Here is a 17,400-nt window from a genome sequence, read left to right as displayed (position 1 = left end):
CATTATAGCAGGAGTGTGTCCACACAACATGCTTTAGTGCAGGTTAATGGTCTTGTGAGTGTATGTTTTGTTTTGTCTCAGATGTGTTTTTAATTTTTTTTTTTTTTTTTTTTAGTTCTTTGTTGATTTTAGTGCTGGCCATGTGATAAAGCTCTTCATTGTACTGTACCATGCGCTGAAGCATGGGGATTTGGGCTGGATGCTGTGTGTGTCTGGACTGTGGTGTTATTATTTTTCCTAAGCTTGTGAGGCAGTCAGAGGGGCCAGAATGAGAGAACTTTAGCGTCAGCCGCTTATAGCTGAAGCTACTGCTGTTCTTGAATGGCACGGTCTGAATGTTAGGCTGTGAAAAGTTTCATTTCTTAAAGCTTTGAGCACTATAAAGATTGCGTGTAGGCAGATTATTTTTGACCAGATGTTCACTGTTAAGATTCTCCTCTATATAGGTTTTGAATTTGACCAAGAATTGTATGTTTGGACATTTTCTCTGATTGTATGTCCAAAGATGTTAAATCAGAACTCTGGCTATTCCAAAACCTGGAGCTTATTTCTGACATTCCCTGTCCTGGAGATGAATTCATATCTTGTGAACTGCTGCACCACAGAATATCTGAAAGGCTCCTACATGCTGTGCAAACCTGGGCTGTACTAGAAACATCCACTGATGGCCAGTTCAGACCAAAGAAAGGCTGCTTCACATATTCCCACAGTGAGACCGCTGCTGTGACGCATCTACAGACCAACCAATCAGAATACATAGTAAGATGTATAGACATATACTGTACATGCATATACTGTATATATCTATAGTAAGCAGTTGTTTTTTTTTTACCGGTTTTGGTCATGGAGCTCATGATCATATTACATGGAGTTTGCCTAACTGTCATAGAATTGTAGATGTTTGTAGGTAAACAACTGAGCAGTCTTCACCAGCTGATGAACATCATGTGATCTGATCAAAAGCTGCAGAACAGCTACTAAATGGATTGTTTTGTCACCTGCTGTTTCCGATTTCAAGACTTTATGGAGAAATCACCTTGGACTTTGGGAAATTGTGAAGAGAGTTGCAATGATTTGTATTTTAATTCAGTAATCAATTGGCAACTATTTCAGTATTTTTTGTTCAAAAACACCAACCATTACCTGGTTGAAGTTTCTCCAGTGTGATTTGCTGCTTTTCTGTGTTTTCCGTCATTGTAAACTGAACATCTTCGTGTGTTGGACTGTTAGTTGGACAAAACAAGGCATTTGAAGTTGAGCATGAAAGTTCATTCTTGAGCTTGGAAACAGCAGTTTGACAAAAAAAACAATCCTGAGTCAAATTCTACTTAAAAGCTTTTTAACACCTCTCACAGACTTCTGAAAGCTCTGGGAAAAGTTAATAAGTGGACCTTGAGTGAGGTTATTATTGTCAGAGATTTTAAAGACTTCTTGGCTCTGAGGAACTGATGGATATTTTTTATTTACCATTTTCTGAGATTTTATAGATTAGATGATTCATCTGAGTGGCATCTTTCAGTATTTTCTGACACTTTGTAGTGTTACGATTCACCAGACATTCAATGCAGTTTGACATGCCTCAAAATTAATATCGTATAATCTGACACAGATTGCTCCCAAGATTATATTACACCCATCGTGATTAGGGGCCTTTAGTCATGCTTGCTGTGTTGTATCTCTCCTGTCCAGCACTAGCAAGCCAATAAAAGCATGTATTGATCCTCGCAGCTAATGACAGTTTATCCATGGCCTCATAATCTGAAGTGTTAATTCTTCACCACTATCACAGCGGTGCTTGAGTATTGTGTTGACATGGTGTTCTTTGAGTGATGTTGATATTTGGAGTGGCACACACTCGCAAGCATGATACAGGCAGACATTTAGTGAAATAAATGAGATGATGTTAAGAATAGAAAGAAGAAATGGGGTTCAGGTATGAAATAGCCAGAGTGATGTTCCTAATTTATTTTCTATAGTTTTACAGCATTACATGTCATTACACCCAGGGTTCCTCCACGCAAGCGCTGTGAGGCCTTCTGGGAAAGGTTTTGAAGCCAGTGGATACCCCCCCCCCCATCCCAAAAGCCCTTGCAGCAGTGAGCGTTGGAGCACCTTGTATATGTTTACAGAATTCTTTTTTTTTCCTCAAAAGCAGAACCTTCAACACTTCTTCATATGTGGATCAGATCAGAGAGCAAAGCAGAGTCATCAGTCGGTCTCAAATTGTGCAGGAGTCCACCTCTTCTAGCCTCTAGAAGGTCGGTCTTTCCGACCCCACCTGTCGAGGTTTAGTTTAGCTGTCTGGGGAAGCACTTTCAACAGTATTGGTTTAGCAGATGATTCTCTTGTGCTATGCCTTTCTTAGCTTAGTACCATATTAGTTGCATAAGAGAAGAAATCACCCCAGTCTCGGTGCATAATTGTATAAAGTGTCAGGTTACTCCCTGCAGAGGGCGCTGTGACCCGGTTGTGTAGCAGTAAGATAGTGTTGTTGAGAAGTGGTTGATGTTGCCATGCTGCTCAGAACATTTGTCATTGCCTTGGTGATCAGCTGGTTGAGGCGTATAAAGTACCATGTTGTTGCAGTTTTAATTAGATATAAACTCACCACCACGCACACACACTCTGTGGATCTGTTCTGTTGCTACAGTGTTTAATAGAGCAGTAATGCCTTATTTCGCCCTATTATTTACAGCTTATAGTGAGATATCAAATATCTGATAACCACTATTCAGTTTTTCTTTGCAGACAATATATGAACTCATATCCATGAAGAACTAGTCGAGTACTGGGGTTCAAACAGGAAAGCTTCCACATAAATCACATTTATTTGACTTAAAGAACCAGTGTTTAGGATTTAGTGGCATCTAGTGGTGAGATTGCAGATTGCAACCAATTGAATACCGCTCCCCTTCCAAGCATGTAGGAGAACCTATGGTGGCCGTGAAACTTGCGAAAAAGGTGAAAGGCCCTCTCTAGAGCCAGTGTTTGGTTTGTCCGCTCTGGGCTACTGTAGAAACATGGTGGTGCAACATGGCAGCCTCAATGGAAGGGGACCCACTCCCTATGTAGATATGAAGGGCTTATTCTAACATACAGAGAAAACACAGTGATTCTTAGTTTCACATGATTATACATGAATTAAAATATACTTATGAATATTCCATTTCTGCCAATATTTCTGCTAATAAATCCCCCTAAATCGTACACACTGGTCCTTTAACCTCATGCTAATGGCCCACAGTTAGAGAGCCACTGGTCAAGTCACCAATGTACAAGTTTTATTACGTGGCTAACCTGGCCTCTACAGTTCCCCACCTCCGTCACCCACATTTTTTTTTTCTTTTAACCAGTTTTTGGTTAAAGCACAACAACAAAAAAAACTGTCATGTTTAATAGTGCTTTTATAAAATGGTACATTACTTTTGATAATGTACATTTTGCATTCCCAGATACATTTCACTTTTCATTCTTGTTGCAGCAACCTGCAGTATTTTCAGCCCTGCTGTAGGGTGGTTTAATAGCAGAATGGTTAACATCCAGTTTGGATTCAAACAAGACACCACAGCAGTCAGAAAGCTGCTGTTGAAGAGACTGTAACACTTTCTGGGCCTTGAACCCTTAAAGAAAGGCATTCTGGGAGCAGGACTAGCATTACGCTACCATTAAGTTGCAAGAGACAGATTTAAGGAAGAAATAAAACAACAACTTTTGTCAAATTTGATGCAGCAGAGGCAGATATCAGACTTACAATAAGCTTCAGAAACACTTAAAACTACACTTCCTACAATACAACTCAAATCACAGATTTCTCTCAAACTCCACACCCCCAGTTTGTAATGCAGGCAAGAAAAGATAATGCTGATAACATCACTATGACATCATCAGGTTTTTTTTTCCTTCTCATTGTCTAGTAAATGAGGCGGGTCAGTTGAAGATGCGTTAACTAAAAAAGTCTTCATCACAGAGCAACTGAATGAAATGACTGTTATAAGTTGACCATATCCAACAGCATGAGGTTTCTAACACATTGTCATGCTTTTATATCATACCTGCGTAATTCAAGGAGCAGCATGGACTAGTTCATGTAACAGGAGCAGTGTTTCCCAGCTGGCAGCTCAGCGCCACAGAGGTGTGTGATGAGATGGTGTAACAGGGCAGTAAGCATGTAGCGCTTCAGATCAGGCCATATTCCATTATTCTCATCCGTTATCCTCATGTATCTCATTTGCAAAGCCAAACCTCTGGTCCAGATGCCAAGTTCTAAACTGTGGGACTGATCTGTCTTCAGTTTAGTCAGTGTTCTGTATTTGTTGGCTCTGAGCAATGTGTTGGTGTCAGGTCAGCGGGTTCCTGGTATAAGCCAAGGTTGACTCCACCAACCTCAGCTGCCCTTTTTATCACTTAAAGGATCCAAACATATCTACGTAATTTCATGTGTTCACCATTAGACTACTGTATTGCAGAGTATTCCATTTTGCAGTATTTATTTGTGCCTTGAGTTCTTTTTTTCTTTCTTTTGTTTCACTTTACATTCTTAATGAAGAGATTAATTTTTTTAACTGGATTGTAATTTGTTTCTCCCTTCATCTTAATCATATCTGACTGAGTGTGAAATGTTTTTATTCCGCCTGGCTGATTAAGAATCCATGCAACATTTTGCTCAATATCTCCGGTCCAGTGTTAATCATCATGTGTAAGAATCCACTTCCACTGCCTGTGGATCATATTCAACATAAGCCTTGCCCCAGATGCACCAAGACTGAGTTGTGAGGATGATCTGCACATTTAACGCATGTTGGTCGCAGTTGATATTTCATCTCATTTGATAAGAAATCCTTGCTGACCTAGCTTTAGTGCAAACTGCCCTGCAACTGGACTTAAACAAGATCCAGTCATTACAATCAAGCACAAATAGCTTAAGCTGTCAGGCTCGTCCGCCAACAATTGCACTCGAAAACTCTTTTATAGCCTTCAACCTGCATGGCCTTGCCTACAAATAAATAAGTGGGTACATTAATGCGATCTACATCCAATTTACATATGCATGATGACCAGAGCAGGCACAGAGACGCTTTGCTTTTGTGATCAGCACTGCAGGCAGCTTTCCACTGAAGAGCAGTTACAGTACAGCATGATGTATAATTTGTTCATTTTGGTGATGCTGTGCAAAAAAAAATCTGGGCCTGATGTTTCTGAGTATTCTGGTACAAACTGGTTATGTGGAAGTTTGTAGCATTTAGTCTTTATTTTTTTACCATGTTCACCATGCGCTCATGACACTGTATGAAAATGTCTTATCCATTTAACTCACAAAAATGCAAATTCGAACCTTACCGATAAATCTGTATATTTGCTGCTTGTCAGAGATATTGCAGCATTGGCGTATATGTTGCTAAGTAACAATTTGCAGTCCAGAAATGTCAGAGATGTTTGAGGTCATTTAGAAACAGTGTTGCTGTTATATAGGATGTCCACCAGAGGGCACTGACCAGTAAAATATCCCACTGAAAACATATCCTGGATGCAGGTATTTAATACCCAAATTTAAGGAATCCTCACCAGAAATGCACCAAAATGTTTTTGACAAAAACTCTCAGCATAAAGTCCCCCTACTGAATATTTTTGGAGCTTTCGGTTATATCTTCTGGCCTTTATAGAATGAAGGAGTTCACTCATAATTAATAGTTATATAGTTTGCTCATAACATGATGATAACAATAGAGCTAGACCGGCAGATATATTGGTATCACAGTATGTGTCAGCCAACAAGTAACAAAACTTTAGTACAAAAAAGACCAAAGATTCGTTTGAAAGAATTCCACCACAAGGCGCAAAAGCTTTCCATTGTATCATACAAAGTTTTAATCCCAATGTTTAATCCAACATGAACGAGAAGTCCTTAAAGTGTTCAGAATCTACAATTCCTTGACAACAGGGCAAACCTCATCTGTTGAGGAATATCATGTGCTATGATCGAAAGCTCCAGAATTGCTACTAAAGGAACTTGTGAGATTCGAAGGTCAAGAATAACCTTTAAATCTCAAATGCTTTAAGTAATTTAGAAACTGTTGCTCTTACATAGTTTGTCCACCAGAGAGCACTGTCCCACTCAGTACAGAATTATGTATAAAAACTATTTTAAGGAATTCTTATCAGAAATGTTTACTTAAGAAAAGAAGAATGTTTACATTCAATCAGAATAATGATCAATATATCATAACTTCCAAATATCAGCCTCAAATTCAGAATAAATCAAGCTCTGGATAAAAACTGAACTGTTTTATAACTGAACAAACTCCATCTGCTAAAGAAGGCTACAAGTTTTAGCTGAAAAGTCCAGAAAAATTCCAGTAAGTGTAGATGAGCTAAGAAATTTTTGTCAAACTGCAATTTTCCAAAGTCGTTACTGTATATGTTAAAAAAAACAACAAATCTAGGCTGATATATTATGTGATGGATTAACAGCCCAGTTTGTTTTTATTGTTTCATTGCTAAATGACAAATTAGATATTTTCTGCTCAATGTCCTGAGTGCTGTATGAAAACAAAAATAAGGACTGAAAGGGAATAAATAGCCAGGGTAACCTCCCCTTGTTCCGCTGAACTCAGCCTGGGTGTATTCAACATCACTTTCATCACAGTGTCATGTGGGAGGTGTGTGAGTGGCGGGCAACAAAATCTGTCAAATTTTCTCTTCAAATCTTTATTTTTTTTTTGTCCTATAACTCTGTATGTCCTAAACATCTGATCACCAGGTTCTTCATCTCTAAACGAGTTCATGTTGAAGAAAGAAGCTGAATTCACACACTGAGCCAACCTTGTGAAGATGTTAATGTAGCACCCACTCTGCACATGCTCAGTTCCGTCTCGTTCTGCCTCTCACTGGCTCAGAAGCATGTGCCAGAGGCCCCAACCCCATCCCCAACCCCTCCCTCCAGACATCACTGAACTTTTTTTACATGGTGAAGTTAGCTCCATTGTCAAACTTCTGCAGTCTTTGGTAACAGACAGTATAAAAAAGTTTGAGTCTGGTGTTGAACCGTTACTTTGTAAAGTTTTTTTTTTTCTTTGTCAACAGAAGACAAAATAAACACTTCATTGCCATATTCTGGAAAACAAACGTGATGTATGTCTCATTTATTTGCTTGTGTTTATGAAGTAAGATTCTCAGTCATTGTCATCCAAGGAGGGTTGAATCAAGGGCACCTGGACCTGGTCGTAGATAGTTGAAGATGTTTCGCCTCTCATTCAAGTGTCCTCTTCAGTTCTAACTGACTGGCAGGGAGTCCCAGGTATTTAACCTCTGTGGGGTTGTTATCGAGGTCATTGATACCACTTGGTTTGTTAGTGCTCCTGGCTGATGTAACAAATGTCATTAGAGTCACCTGAGGCCAAGTGTAAACAACATTTATTGGAGTTGTTTGCATAAAGTCAAATGTGAATGGTTGTTAAGTCTCCTGGAAAGGGATGAAAGAACATCCCATCATCATCAAAACATCAAATGCGGGATTATCTTTCGGAGAATCTATGGCAAGGAGCACTGAAGCTCTTCTGGCCACTCATGGTAGAGCAACTCCTTACTAACACTTTTAGTTTCATTCATCACCTTTCTATAGATTCAAATGGAGGACATTTAAAATCTACACAAGCAAACAGCTGACTTTTTGTCTAGTAGGGATGTACTGATCCAACCTTTTCACTCCTGATACCTCACCATATACAGATCTGACTGGGGATTTTTTTATACAGTACCACATTTTAAATCTGTATGTCGTTGCGTAGGTCGATTGGATTTTAAAGCCCCCTCCCCTCCATCCCCCACTCAAAAAAGTGTTTTGCTTTATGTAACCTCACCATGTTGTTCTTTGTGCAGAATGATGTATGTGCAGAGTTTTTCACATTCATATTCTGAAGGAGGAAAGTTTCTCTGAGCTCACCTTAAAGCTCAGTTTAAGTTGTGTACTTATGAGTATGATTTGTGATGTCACAACTAGTTTAGAGCCAATCATGATCCAGCATGTAACTTTCACAAGTGTGATGTGGAAACTTGAAGCCTCCAGTGCAAAAACACTGAGAATGGACTTAACAGTGAAGTAGGAGACAGCAGGACCAAGCAGGAAAACGTTACATATCAACAATTTGCATATTCATAGATTATTAGGTAGTTGAACTTTCTTCTTTAATGGAAAAAACACATCAGACACAAATGATTGTTGAAAGCAGAGTATTTTATATGTCTTAGACATGTTTGGAGGGGATCTTTAATGTAACATGATGAGGCCAGGTATTACTATAGCACTAGAAACTGAGTCAGTGACTTGTGTGACTGAATGAATGTAACTTATCTGATGATTAATGTTATATGCATGTGTCATTATTGTCTAGTAGAAATTTCCTTTCAAATAAAACACTAACAGTGAGCTAAGACTTGCATTGCCAGCCTCCTTATACTTTGCATAGAACACAAATAGTACATAACCGTTACAATAATATTAAATACAGATTGACGGTTTGTGAAAGTAACACTTTCAGAACTGAACATCACATCGCTGTAACCGCTAAATCACTGAAACCAGTACAGCTACATTTAAAGCCTCCTGAAGGTGAATTGATATTACAGTGTGCTTGTGAAAACGGCTCACTGTCCCAATACTTCCATCAGACTGTATAAAAGGTACAAGTGTATCACTGATGTGTGTCTGTGACCACGGCGGTGGTGGTGTAGGAATATGGACTGAGCAGCAAGGCCAAGGTGTAGTGACGATGACCTTCAGCATGGGCCTCAAACACCACCTGCCCACACACACACAAACAAGAAATCAGAACATGAGGGTCAATGACAGACACATTTACACTCAGTATGAGATACACAGTAGAGGGCAAAGTCACTTTTAAGGACAAGAGATTTAGGGGAACTCTTACTGATTCAACTTTCAACAAAGTCCAGACCAGCTGAGAAGGGTCTTTCCAGTTTTTTTCTTTCCTGTTATCTTAACAGACATTTAGTTTTGAGAACAAGTATGTTTGTGGTGTATATTCAAACTAAAAGCAATGTGGCTGACACTAATGAAGGTTTAGAGGTGAGGTTTTAGTTCATTCAGTTTCTATTAAAATACAGTATTATGTAAAGCTTTGGTGCAGCAGAATTGGAAGCTAAATCATGATACTCTGTGTTGGTGCGGCTCTGGCAGACATGACATCACACAAAGCCAGACAGACAGAGCCAGACAGACAGGACCATTGCCTGACAGAGGCACTGATAGTAAGGACACAAACAACAGTACATCTGTCTCAAATGTCCTCTCTTCTGCATTTTTTGGCCAAACTGAACACTTACAATGTGATGAAAAGTTTTGATGGAATTTTAAATATTCACTTCATCTTGATATAGAAATCAGACTTTGTGTATGACAAACATAAAGAGGCTTTTCGTTGATAACAGATGACTTTTGGCCAAGTTCCGAGAAGTGTGTCCTCACACTGGGGACAAACAGTAGAATAGCAAACAAATGCTTGAACTAGCAGACTGATGACAGTCTGCTAGTTTGATAGTTGAGGACAAGGATAACCCTGTCCTTATTTAACACAGTCAGGCATAAGATCAGATAACAGAAGATAAACCTCTGGACATGTTATACAGAGCATCAGAGCATCTTCCCCCTAGTAAGGGCAGAAATTGAGTAAAAAAGTTTTTACCCCCTTGTGCCTCGCCTCCCTTAAAATGCAGTGTTATTTTTTCCCACGAGGTCAGCTATCACTGTCATTTTAATAAAAAGATTGAATCATTTTCTTTGACACCAAAGAGACATTTATTATTTTGTCTTTGCAGCCATGTCTTCCTTTGTTTCCTCCAATGAGTGAAAGTGTTACTAGATGGGAGTGATACTGGAGTGACAAAAAGTCAGCCAATCAAAGCCTGGAACCTGGACAATCCTCATAAACATAGACCAATTTTCATCTATATACACATATACATTCATAAATGATGTATAAGAGCCATCATAAAATAAGTCCTTTAGATAATGTTGAACCCTTGAATCCAGAAGTGTTTGTCTCTGAAGCTGAGGTACTCTTCATTGACTTGGAACATGAATTCTCCATAAAAATCCCAAAACACTATACTATATACACCCAGTCAGACACAGAGGTTCACAGCTGCTCTTCAGCAGCGACAGCAGGACTGGTTAGTTCTCGTTGCTGCAGACATTCTGTGCTTCGTTGTACTTTAACTTGTGTACAAAATATATAGCCCAAATTATCACAACCACCCACACAATTTTTAGCTGCACAATCAAATAAAAAGAACACTGGTCCCAGTGCTTGATAAATGTCAGCTAGTCTGTGTGGTCAAACATGGTATTGGACCCTTAGTAAAGTCTACGAAAGCCAGGTGACATCGGCATCCTTTAAAAAAAAAGGCAAACCACTAGATGCTGTGACTATCATGCAACTACAAAACTGAATGGACAAGTCCCTGGAATTAGTTAATGCTTTATGGTATAGTGCTTCTGTGACCAACACAGCAATGCAAATATGTGACAGCACACTATAAAAGGTAGCAACAGCTTACATTTTAGCCTACCGGGCCCTCTGGTTATTGACCACTCCTTTTTTTGTCATATTGTTACCATCTGCTGGACTACATAATACATCTATGGACTACACACATAATACATCCATGTACTACATAATACATCCATGGACTACACCATTGGAGTTGGCAACTTGGCAATGGCTGTGGTAATGGATATATGTAGGTTTGTCCTATGAGGCTGCCGTACTCAATGTAAACAAGAAGACATTGTATAAAGCCGGTGCAAACTACAGAAGTGTGTCCCCCTCATATGATAATGTGACTGTTAGACCTAATTTAATGATATATTTAATAAGAGAGTAGAATAGCATGGCTAAAAGTCTCTCTCTGGCTAAAAGCTTCTCTTACAAAATGCTGCTCTTGTGTGGGCTCTTATGCTCTTATGCTGCAATCCATTGCAAGTCAAAAGTTAATAGTTCCGAGTCGGTAACCTGACAAGTCTGAACTTCACAAGCATCTACTGAGGACTGATATCAATTACTGCAGCCGATTTAACAAATTAGCACGTTTAAAAGGTACAGGAGGAGTAGGCTAGTACCACATGCTCACAAAGACTTCAATCAAGGACAAATCAACTGAATGGAAATGGCAACTACAAAGTTGTTTCAGCAGGTTTCACAACACAAACACTACATTAAGTAAAAATTGATGTAAAGGTCATTCTGCTTACTGTTCACTGTGTATGCTGTCATATTGCTGTGATGTCAGGTGTGTTTTGGACTCAGGCTAGATAGATCTTGCCCAAGTTTCCGACTTGGGATTTTGACTTTAATGACTGTTCCATTGCACTTTTCCATGTCAGAGGTAATTTTTTCCGAGTGCAATGGATTGCAGCATTAGCCAAATCGCTCATCAATACAATTTTTTGATTAGTTGGTTAGGGTGCTGAAGGCGAGATCAAGAGGAAGCTATGGCGCCTATTATGACAAAATACAAAACAAATTAGTTTTTGTGGTTAATTCCATATAGAATGAATTTGAGGTAATATCAAAATGCTTAGAAATAAAAAGTATTTTGAAAATATGTATATGCTTATAGCATTGTAATATATTAAGCTTTGTAGCAGGTGGGGCACCGCACGTATTGGCCGACTGTCACTGGCGGGAAGTTAATAAGAAAACCAAAAGAGTTGGAGAGTTAGCTAGTGTTGACTTTTCAGAGTTGCTAATTAGCTATCAGCTACTGTGTTTTTGTGAGACTAACATTAGTTAGCTAGCAGCGACGGACAGAGTTGAGTTATTCTGTCAGCAAACAAACAAACATCACAGCAATAAGTGCAATGGAACAATATAATGTTTCATGGATATTTCATCTCTATGAAAGAAACAAAATGGACTTTGACATGAATGAATGCTTCTCTTGGCTGTCTGTGTGAATTTATCGGCTTGTTGTGTAGTTTTTCATGTTAAGTAAGAAGCTGTGGTGTTACTGCTGATGTCACTGACAAACTTCACATGAGTTTTGAATAATTCATAATTCCTTCAGGTTTGGTGTCTCAGTTGTTCAGTGTAGGTTTGCTGTTAGATGCTTGTGGGAATTTCCTTATTTTTGTTTTGTTTTTGAGCAACACTGTACAACGAGTCACGAACTTCAGAAACTAACTAGAATACTGTAAGCCCTGTAGGCTATATAAATGCATATAGATAAGAGTGTGTAAGTCATGTATGTGATATACGCATATTTGATCTAAACATAAACTTGTCGATCTGTGAATATGTTCAGTGTTCATCCTTGTAATAATTAGTACTGATCTGTACCTATAGTGTATTGGAGTGTAAGCTTTTATTATCCCATAGAGATGGATAAGAAAGGTTAACTTTGTTAGGAAAAACACACATAGTTCAACTTTATACTTTATGTCTTTTTGGATAACTTGATTGACTTGGCTTCTGAACTGCTCCACTGCTAAAATGAATGCTTTGTTTCAGACAGGCCCCTCTAAAAGAAAAGCTGTCCCCAGTGGTTTAAATAGGCCAGTAGTAATCAAGATGTGCTGTGGCTGCAGTACTCTGTAATGGGCTTCATTTTTTGATGAACCACAAGGTCCACCATGGCACCTTAAAATCTGCTGCACCTATCGATCAATCAGGAAGGAGTGTGCACTCTGTTGAGGCCCCTGCTGTGTCCTGCAGTCAGCAAACTGAGCACAATGAAAGTATTTCTTTGTCATACGGTCACTGCACTGTAATAGGCTCCGCTAGGCAAAGGTCAATGGTGCTCTTGTGCACTCCCAGCTGGGCCCAAATAAGCAAAAACTCAGCCTGTCCCAGTATCCTGACTGATCAAACAAAAACGCAAAAGATAAGAGAGCTTCATGGCCTTATTATTATTTTTCCTCGAGTAATACACATGTTCAACATGGCAACATTAGGCACAAAAAGGTCACAGCTTACAGCTTCTGTTCTTCTGGCTGATAAGGCTTTTACTGGTGCTTGCAAATGGCCCAAACATTATCTGACAATGTGATGTTTGACCAGAAATCAGCAGTGGGCCATGGTGCTCCGTCCACCTGGCCTTTAATTACCGAAAGGGACAAGGAGTGTGCAACAGTGCAACACTAGTCACATTATGAAAAAGTCCCATCTTTAAAGGAGGGCTAACCTTCATGACCTGCCACAATCATCACTAAGACAGCATGGCTCCTCTCAAACAAATCCTGCAAAAAATTAATTCAGTACTTCTAGAGAGAAAACATGGCTTTGGTTGATGACCTTTGCATTACCTCAGCTGCAAATAGATACAACCATATGGATCAAATAATCATTTTAGTCATTTCTTTTAAAGCAAAATTTCTAAACATGTGCTGCTTCCAACAAGGATTTGATGCTTTGCTTTGTCACACATGATAGTAAACTGAATATCTATGAGTTTTGGACTGTTGGTTGGACAAAATAAAGCACTTGAAGAAGTCACCTTGGGCTGTGGGAAATTATAAAGTGCATTTTTCACCATTGTCTTTATAGACAAAACAATTAATTCATCGATTCAGAAAGTAATCATCAGATTAATCTAAAATAGTCATTAGTCACAACCCTCTACTAAACATAGGGACATCTTCTTTGCCAACATAACAGCTGTGCTGTTGTTGAAAAGGACATATTGTAGCTCTGACTAAGCAGAGTAGTGGTCTTACAACAGGACATTTTAAAGGCAATGTACCAAAAATGTCAAAAAAATGACAAAAATGTTTCTGTTGGGGTGGTCAGGCCCCAGCTTGTACGGCCGGAGGTGAATCTCAAAGTAAGCACACTGTAAAGGTACAGGGTGAAAGAGTAGGATCTAACATTAGCATGATTCTTGACATAATGGTTACGTGGAGTCGTCATGACTCGTTTATACTCACATCAGCTACTTCATGGAAAGGTGTACTCCCCTCATTCTTCCAGTAAGCCTTGGTATCAAACTCAACGTGATACACTCCTGCTGGGAAATCCTGCTCTGTGATCAGATTATGAATCTCTCCAGCGGCATCTGTCACTCTGCAGTGAGGAGAGGTGAAATCAGACATCAGAGGATGGTCAGATATACATTTGACATACTCGACCTTCATGTTCTCACACATACCCGCTAGCAATCTGTGTCCATCCCCCATCAGCACCCTTCCGATGCACCTTGAGTGCCACCGATCCAGCTGGCGTCCCCTTCACTGCGTCCAGGATTTTCACCATCAGAGGACACTTTGTATCGGAGCCCCCGTGCCTGTCCTGCAGCACAGACACAGACTCTGCTGCACATTTTCACACTTTCAACATCCGTCCTAACACTGCCACACATGTTATTACCAGAGTTGGTCCAAGCTCCCTGCTCTCACTGGTGCCTAATCACACACACACACACCCACACACACACACACACAAGGGTTCAGGCACCACAGTGTTACTTTATAATTTAGTCTCGAACATTCATTAAGTCTTGTTGACTGTGAAAAGAATGTTAACGTATAATAAGTAAAATCCTAAGAGGGAATCTATTATGCCTTCAGATTTAATTTTTGACTCTAGCTAATTCAGACTAAATTTATTAAAGACAAAACTACTGAGGGATAACCACAGTTGACCAGTAATCAATATGCAAGATTTCAGAGGGCACAGTGACAGATTAGTAAGCACAGATGCTTTGGGATCAAAATCCTTTGTTTAATGTATTAAATTAGCTTTCACTGGGGTGCCTCCTCTAGCCTCTGGGTTGAGGCAGCCACCATGAATTGTGGTGTCATTTCACGTCCAGCTGGGGACCTTTGTTGTGTGTCATTCTCTCTCTCTTCAGCTGCTTTAGATTCTGAGGTTTTACAAATGAAGCTCCTTATCTTTGGTCAACAGGGTTTGTCAGGACACACCCATGTCTTACTGTTAGGCTCATATTTTTAATTCAAATTCAAATCCAATACATTTTGCTCATTTGCAGTTTGCGTGTGAGGGTCAAACTGACAGAAGTGAGACAGCACAATGTTGAAGATGTTGAGGTATGGAAGCCCTTCTGCTGAGGCACACTGCAAGCTGAGAGTCACTGGGGTTTAGTTTTTGCAAGCTCTATAAAACACATTTTGCTCCTACAGATTAGTCTTTGTGCATTGACTTCCACACTGATTACTACATAGATCTGTTTCTTGATTTCCTGTGGACAATAGTTTTAGTCCATAGGTTAGATGATAAAGTCAAAAAAGACATTATAGCCTGTGCTGTACCCTGTACTTAATTTTAATGTAAGCATGTAGAGCTGCATGCTGAACTTTGGAGAATTGGAGGCAGCTTCAGAAACACACTCACCACAACTCAGAATGTGAAACGTGATGCTTGAATTTATCATTTTTAGTCAAAAGTGAATCCAGAATCCTTGGACATGTATACATGAAGTCAGCCTCATTTACAAACTTCACTTTGACAAAGGCCAGTGCATTTAGCTTTGAAGTGTGCCTTGAAATTCAGCTTTTGTTTATTTACCTTTTAATTTTTTTAAATTTTTGTGTGAGAAGTTCAAATGAATGCAGTCTAAACCCAACCTCTACAGACTGTGTCTTGTATTTACAGTGCAGTAAGAGATAATCAGACTGGGAGTGGGTGTACATTGGCAGAGTGAACCAGGTGCAGGCGGATCAATGAACTTTAACATGTGGTAGATCAATCTAGCCTGTGTTATGTATTCACAGAAGCAATGTTTTCATCGCTTGGTTCAGTTTAGTCAGAAAACAAACAGAAAATAAATGTTGTAAATATTGTCTCCAAAAAAGCTACTACTGCTGGTTGCAGCCGGTTTACTATAATGTGATGTTTTTGAGGAAATGTACTCATTGAAGGTTAAGTCTGTTGATATTTCATATTTTTCATATTGTCTAAACTAATCCCATGAAAAGTCCAAAAACTATAATTTCCTTTGTTTTGTGAATTTTTATTTATCAAGGCAGCAGGAGATATTATTATGATTATGATGTTATTATCCTGTACAGTACAGCTAGACTGCAGTAAAGACGTCATTTCCCTCATAATAGCAATCTGTAGACTTGAAAGCACCTCTCTATTATGGGTTGCATTATTCATCCAGGATGTAAAGAAGAGACTTTATCCAACTACAGAGTTTGTGTGTTTGAGGCAAACATTAATCTGGTCATTTTATTAATTGTTAACCAGGAAAAAATGGAAGCATCATTATTTAAGACTTGTATAATATTCTCGCATTGACCTTAACATATTTTAACTTTACCACACTGTTTCATGCATGGGACACTAGCACAATGTAGAACTTTGATGGACTGCTAATACAATGAGTTACATGATTATTAAAATGTAAATTGTGTATGAATAGATTAAACTCTCAACTTTTCAATCACTGTGGTCATTTTCAAAAAGAAAGTCCTATCGTAAAAAGGCAGAGTATAGTAATTTAGGGTTACAGACCCATATCTCATCAGGGTTTAATTGTGACAGTGAGTAATATTGGATATAAAATTCTAACTATTTGAACATTGCATGTCTGGGCTGTGGCTGCAGGTTTTAAATATAGTTTATATTCATTTATGGGTTTTTTTGTTTGTTTGTTTGTTTGTTTGTTTTTTTTTTACAAATTATTCAGGGGATAATTATTCCTTTTTCCTTTTCTTGAAAAGTTGAAGACCTGAAATCCATCCTTCCACACTCCTGTATCTGAATACCTCCTTGACCTTAAAATACTCTGAGATCTATAATCATCTTCTGTTGGCTATCATATAGGAAAACTTATGAATTTCAACTGTAACATGTGCAAGCTGAATATGAGAGCCATGAACCTTAAGATCTGAAAATTTTAATTTAACATAATTTTCTCGTTCAATCATTGCAAAGATCTTTAGGAAACTAAAGTAATTTACTGTAAGAAGATTTCCTGACACAAACAATCACTGATTCTCATCCTGACATATTATATATACACACACTCACCGTGGGGGTGGGGGCGGTGTTGCAGAGCAGCACAGCAGAGGCTAGAAGCAGACAGTGCAGTGGTTGAAGCATGGTTGGCTGATGGACCGACAGACAAATGGGCAAACAGATAGACAGAGAGAAGTATCTGCTGTTCACACCTGACCTCCAGTCTTATAAGAGCGGCTGACCCCCCTCCCTCCATCATCCACCAGACCGCCCAGCTGGGTGGCTTACGTCAACATCTGGACAATGAATAACTTACTCTAAATAACTTTGACTAAATCAGCTTTGATCCAAACAGTATAGAAGGTTTAGCAGCGAATCCTCTCACCTGCACTGACAACTGAATAGACAAATGAGCCATTGTATCTACCTCATACATACTAATCATCATCTACTGCAGGGGCTCTCA

The 17,400-nt window shown here is 39.1% G+C and overlaps 1 protein-coding gene and 1 long non-coding RNA gene across 3 annotated transcripts; one reads left to right on the top strand and one right to left on the bottom strand.

Annotated features, from left to right (window-relative positions):
- Positions 1-3,037: 3,037 nt before the first annotated feature.
- LOC121900379 lies at positions 3,038-7,122 on the top strand. The gene is made up of 2 exons (XR_006096960.1): positions 3,038-6,353; positions 6,758-7,122. It is a non-coding gene; the product is annotated as an uncharacterized LOC121900379 (long non-coding RNA).
- A 260-nt stretch (positions 7,123-7,382) lies between these two features.
- ttr (transthyretin (prealbumin, amyloidosis type I)) lies at positions 7,383-17,114 on the bottom strand. Of its 2 annotated transcripts, none has more exons than XM_042416663.1 (4): positions 17,007-17,114; positions 14,161-14,300; positions 13,940-14,075; positions 7,383-8,795 (listed from the first exon to the last, which is right to left on the bottom strand). In XM_042416663.1, the coding sequence occupies exons 1-4, from the start codon at positions 17,076-17,078 to the stop codon at positions 8,688-8,690; spliced, it is 456 nt and encodes a 151-aa protein (XP_042272597.1). In that variant the 5' UTR covers positions 17,079-17,114; the 3' UTR covers positions 7,383-8,687. The 2 variants fall into 2 exon arrangements, with proteins under 2 accessions (XP_042272597.1, XP_042272596.1); XM_042416662.1 differs by having other exon boundaries at positions 14,161-14,295; positions 16,999-17,078.
- Positions 17,115-17,400: the final 286 nt, after the last annotated feature.

The sequence above is a fragment of the Thunnus maccoyii genome, chromosome 7 (genome assembly GCF_910596095.1).
Source record: "Thunnus maccoyii chromosome 7, fThuMac1.1, whole genome shotgun sequence".
In the NCBI taxonomy this organism is placed as follows: domain Eukaryota; kingdom Metazoa; phylum Chordata; class Actinopteri; order Scombriformes; family Scombridae; genus Thunnus; species Thunnus maccoyii.
The sequence above is the reverse complement of the archived record's forward strand: the minus strand, read 5'-3'. Positions and strand labels throughout refer to the sequence as shown.

Excerpts from the sequence above, each read along its gene's own strand:
- ttr (XM_042416662.1), bottom strand. The coding sequence starts at position 17,078 with ATGCTTCAACCACTGCACTGTCTGCTTCTAGCCTCTGCTGTGCTGCTC. Across the intron at positions 14,296-16,998 it reads CCCACCCCCACGGTGAGTGT|GCACGGGGGCTCCGATACAA; the intron begins GTGTATATATAA and ends GCTGCAGGACAG. Across the intron at positions 8,796-13,939 it reads CTTTCCATGAAGTAGCTGAT|GTGGTGTTTGAGGCCCATGC; the intron begins GTGAGTATAAAC and ends GTGTGTGGGCAG.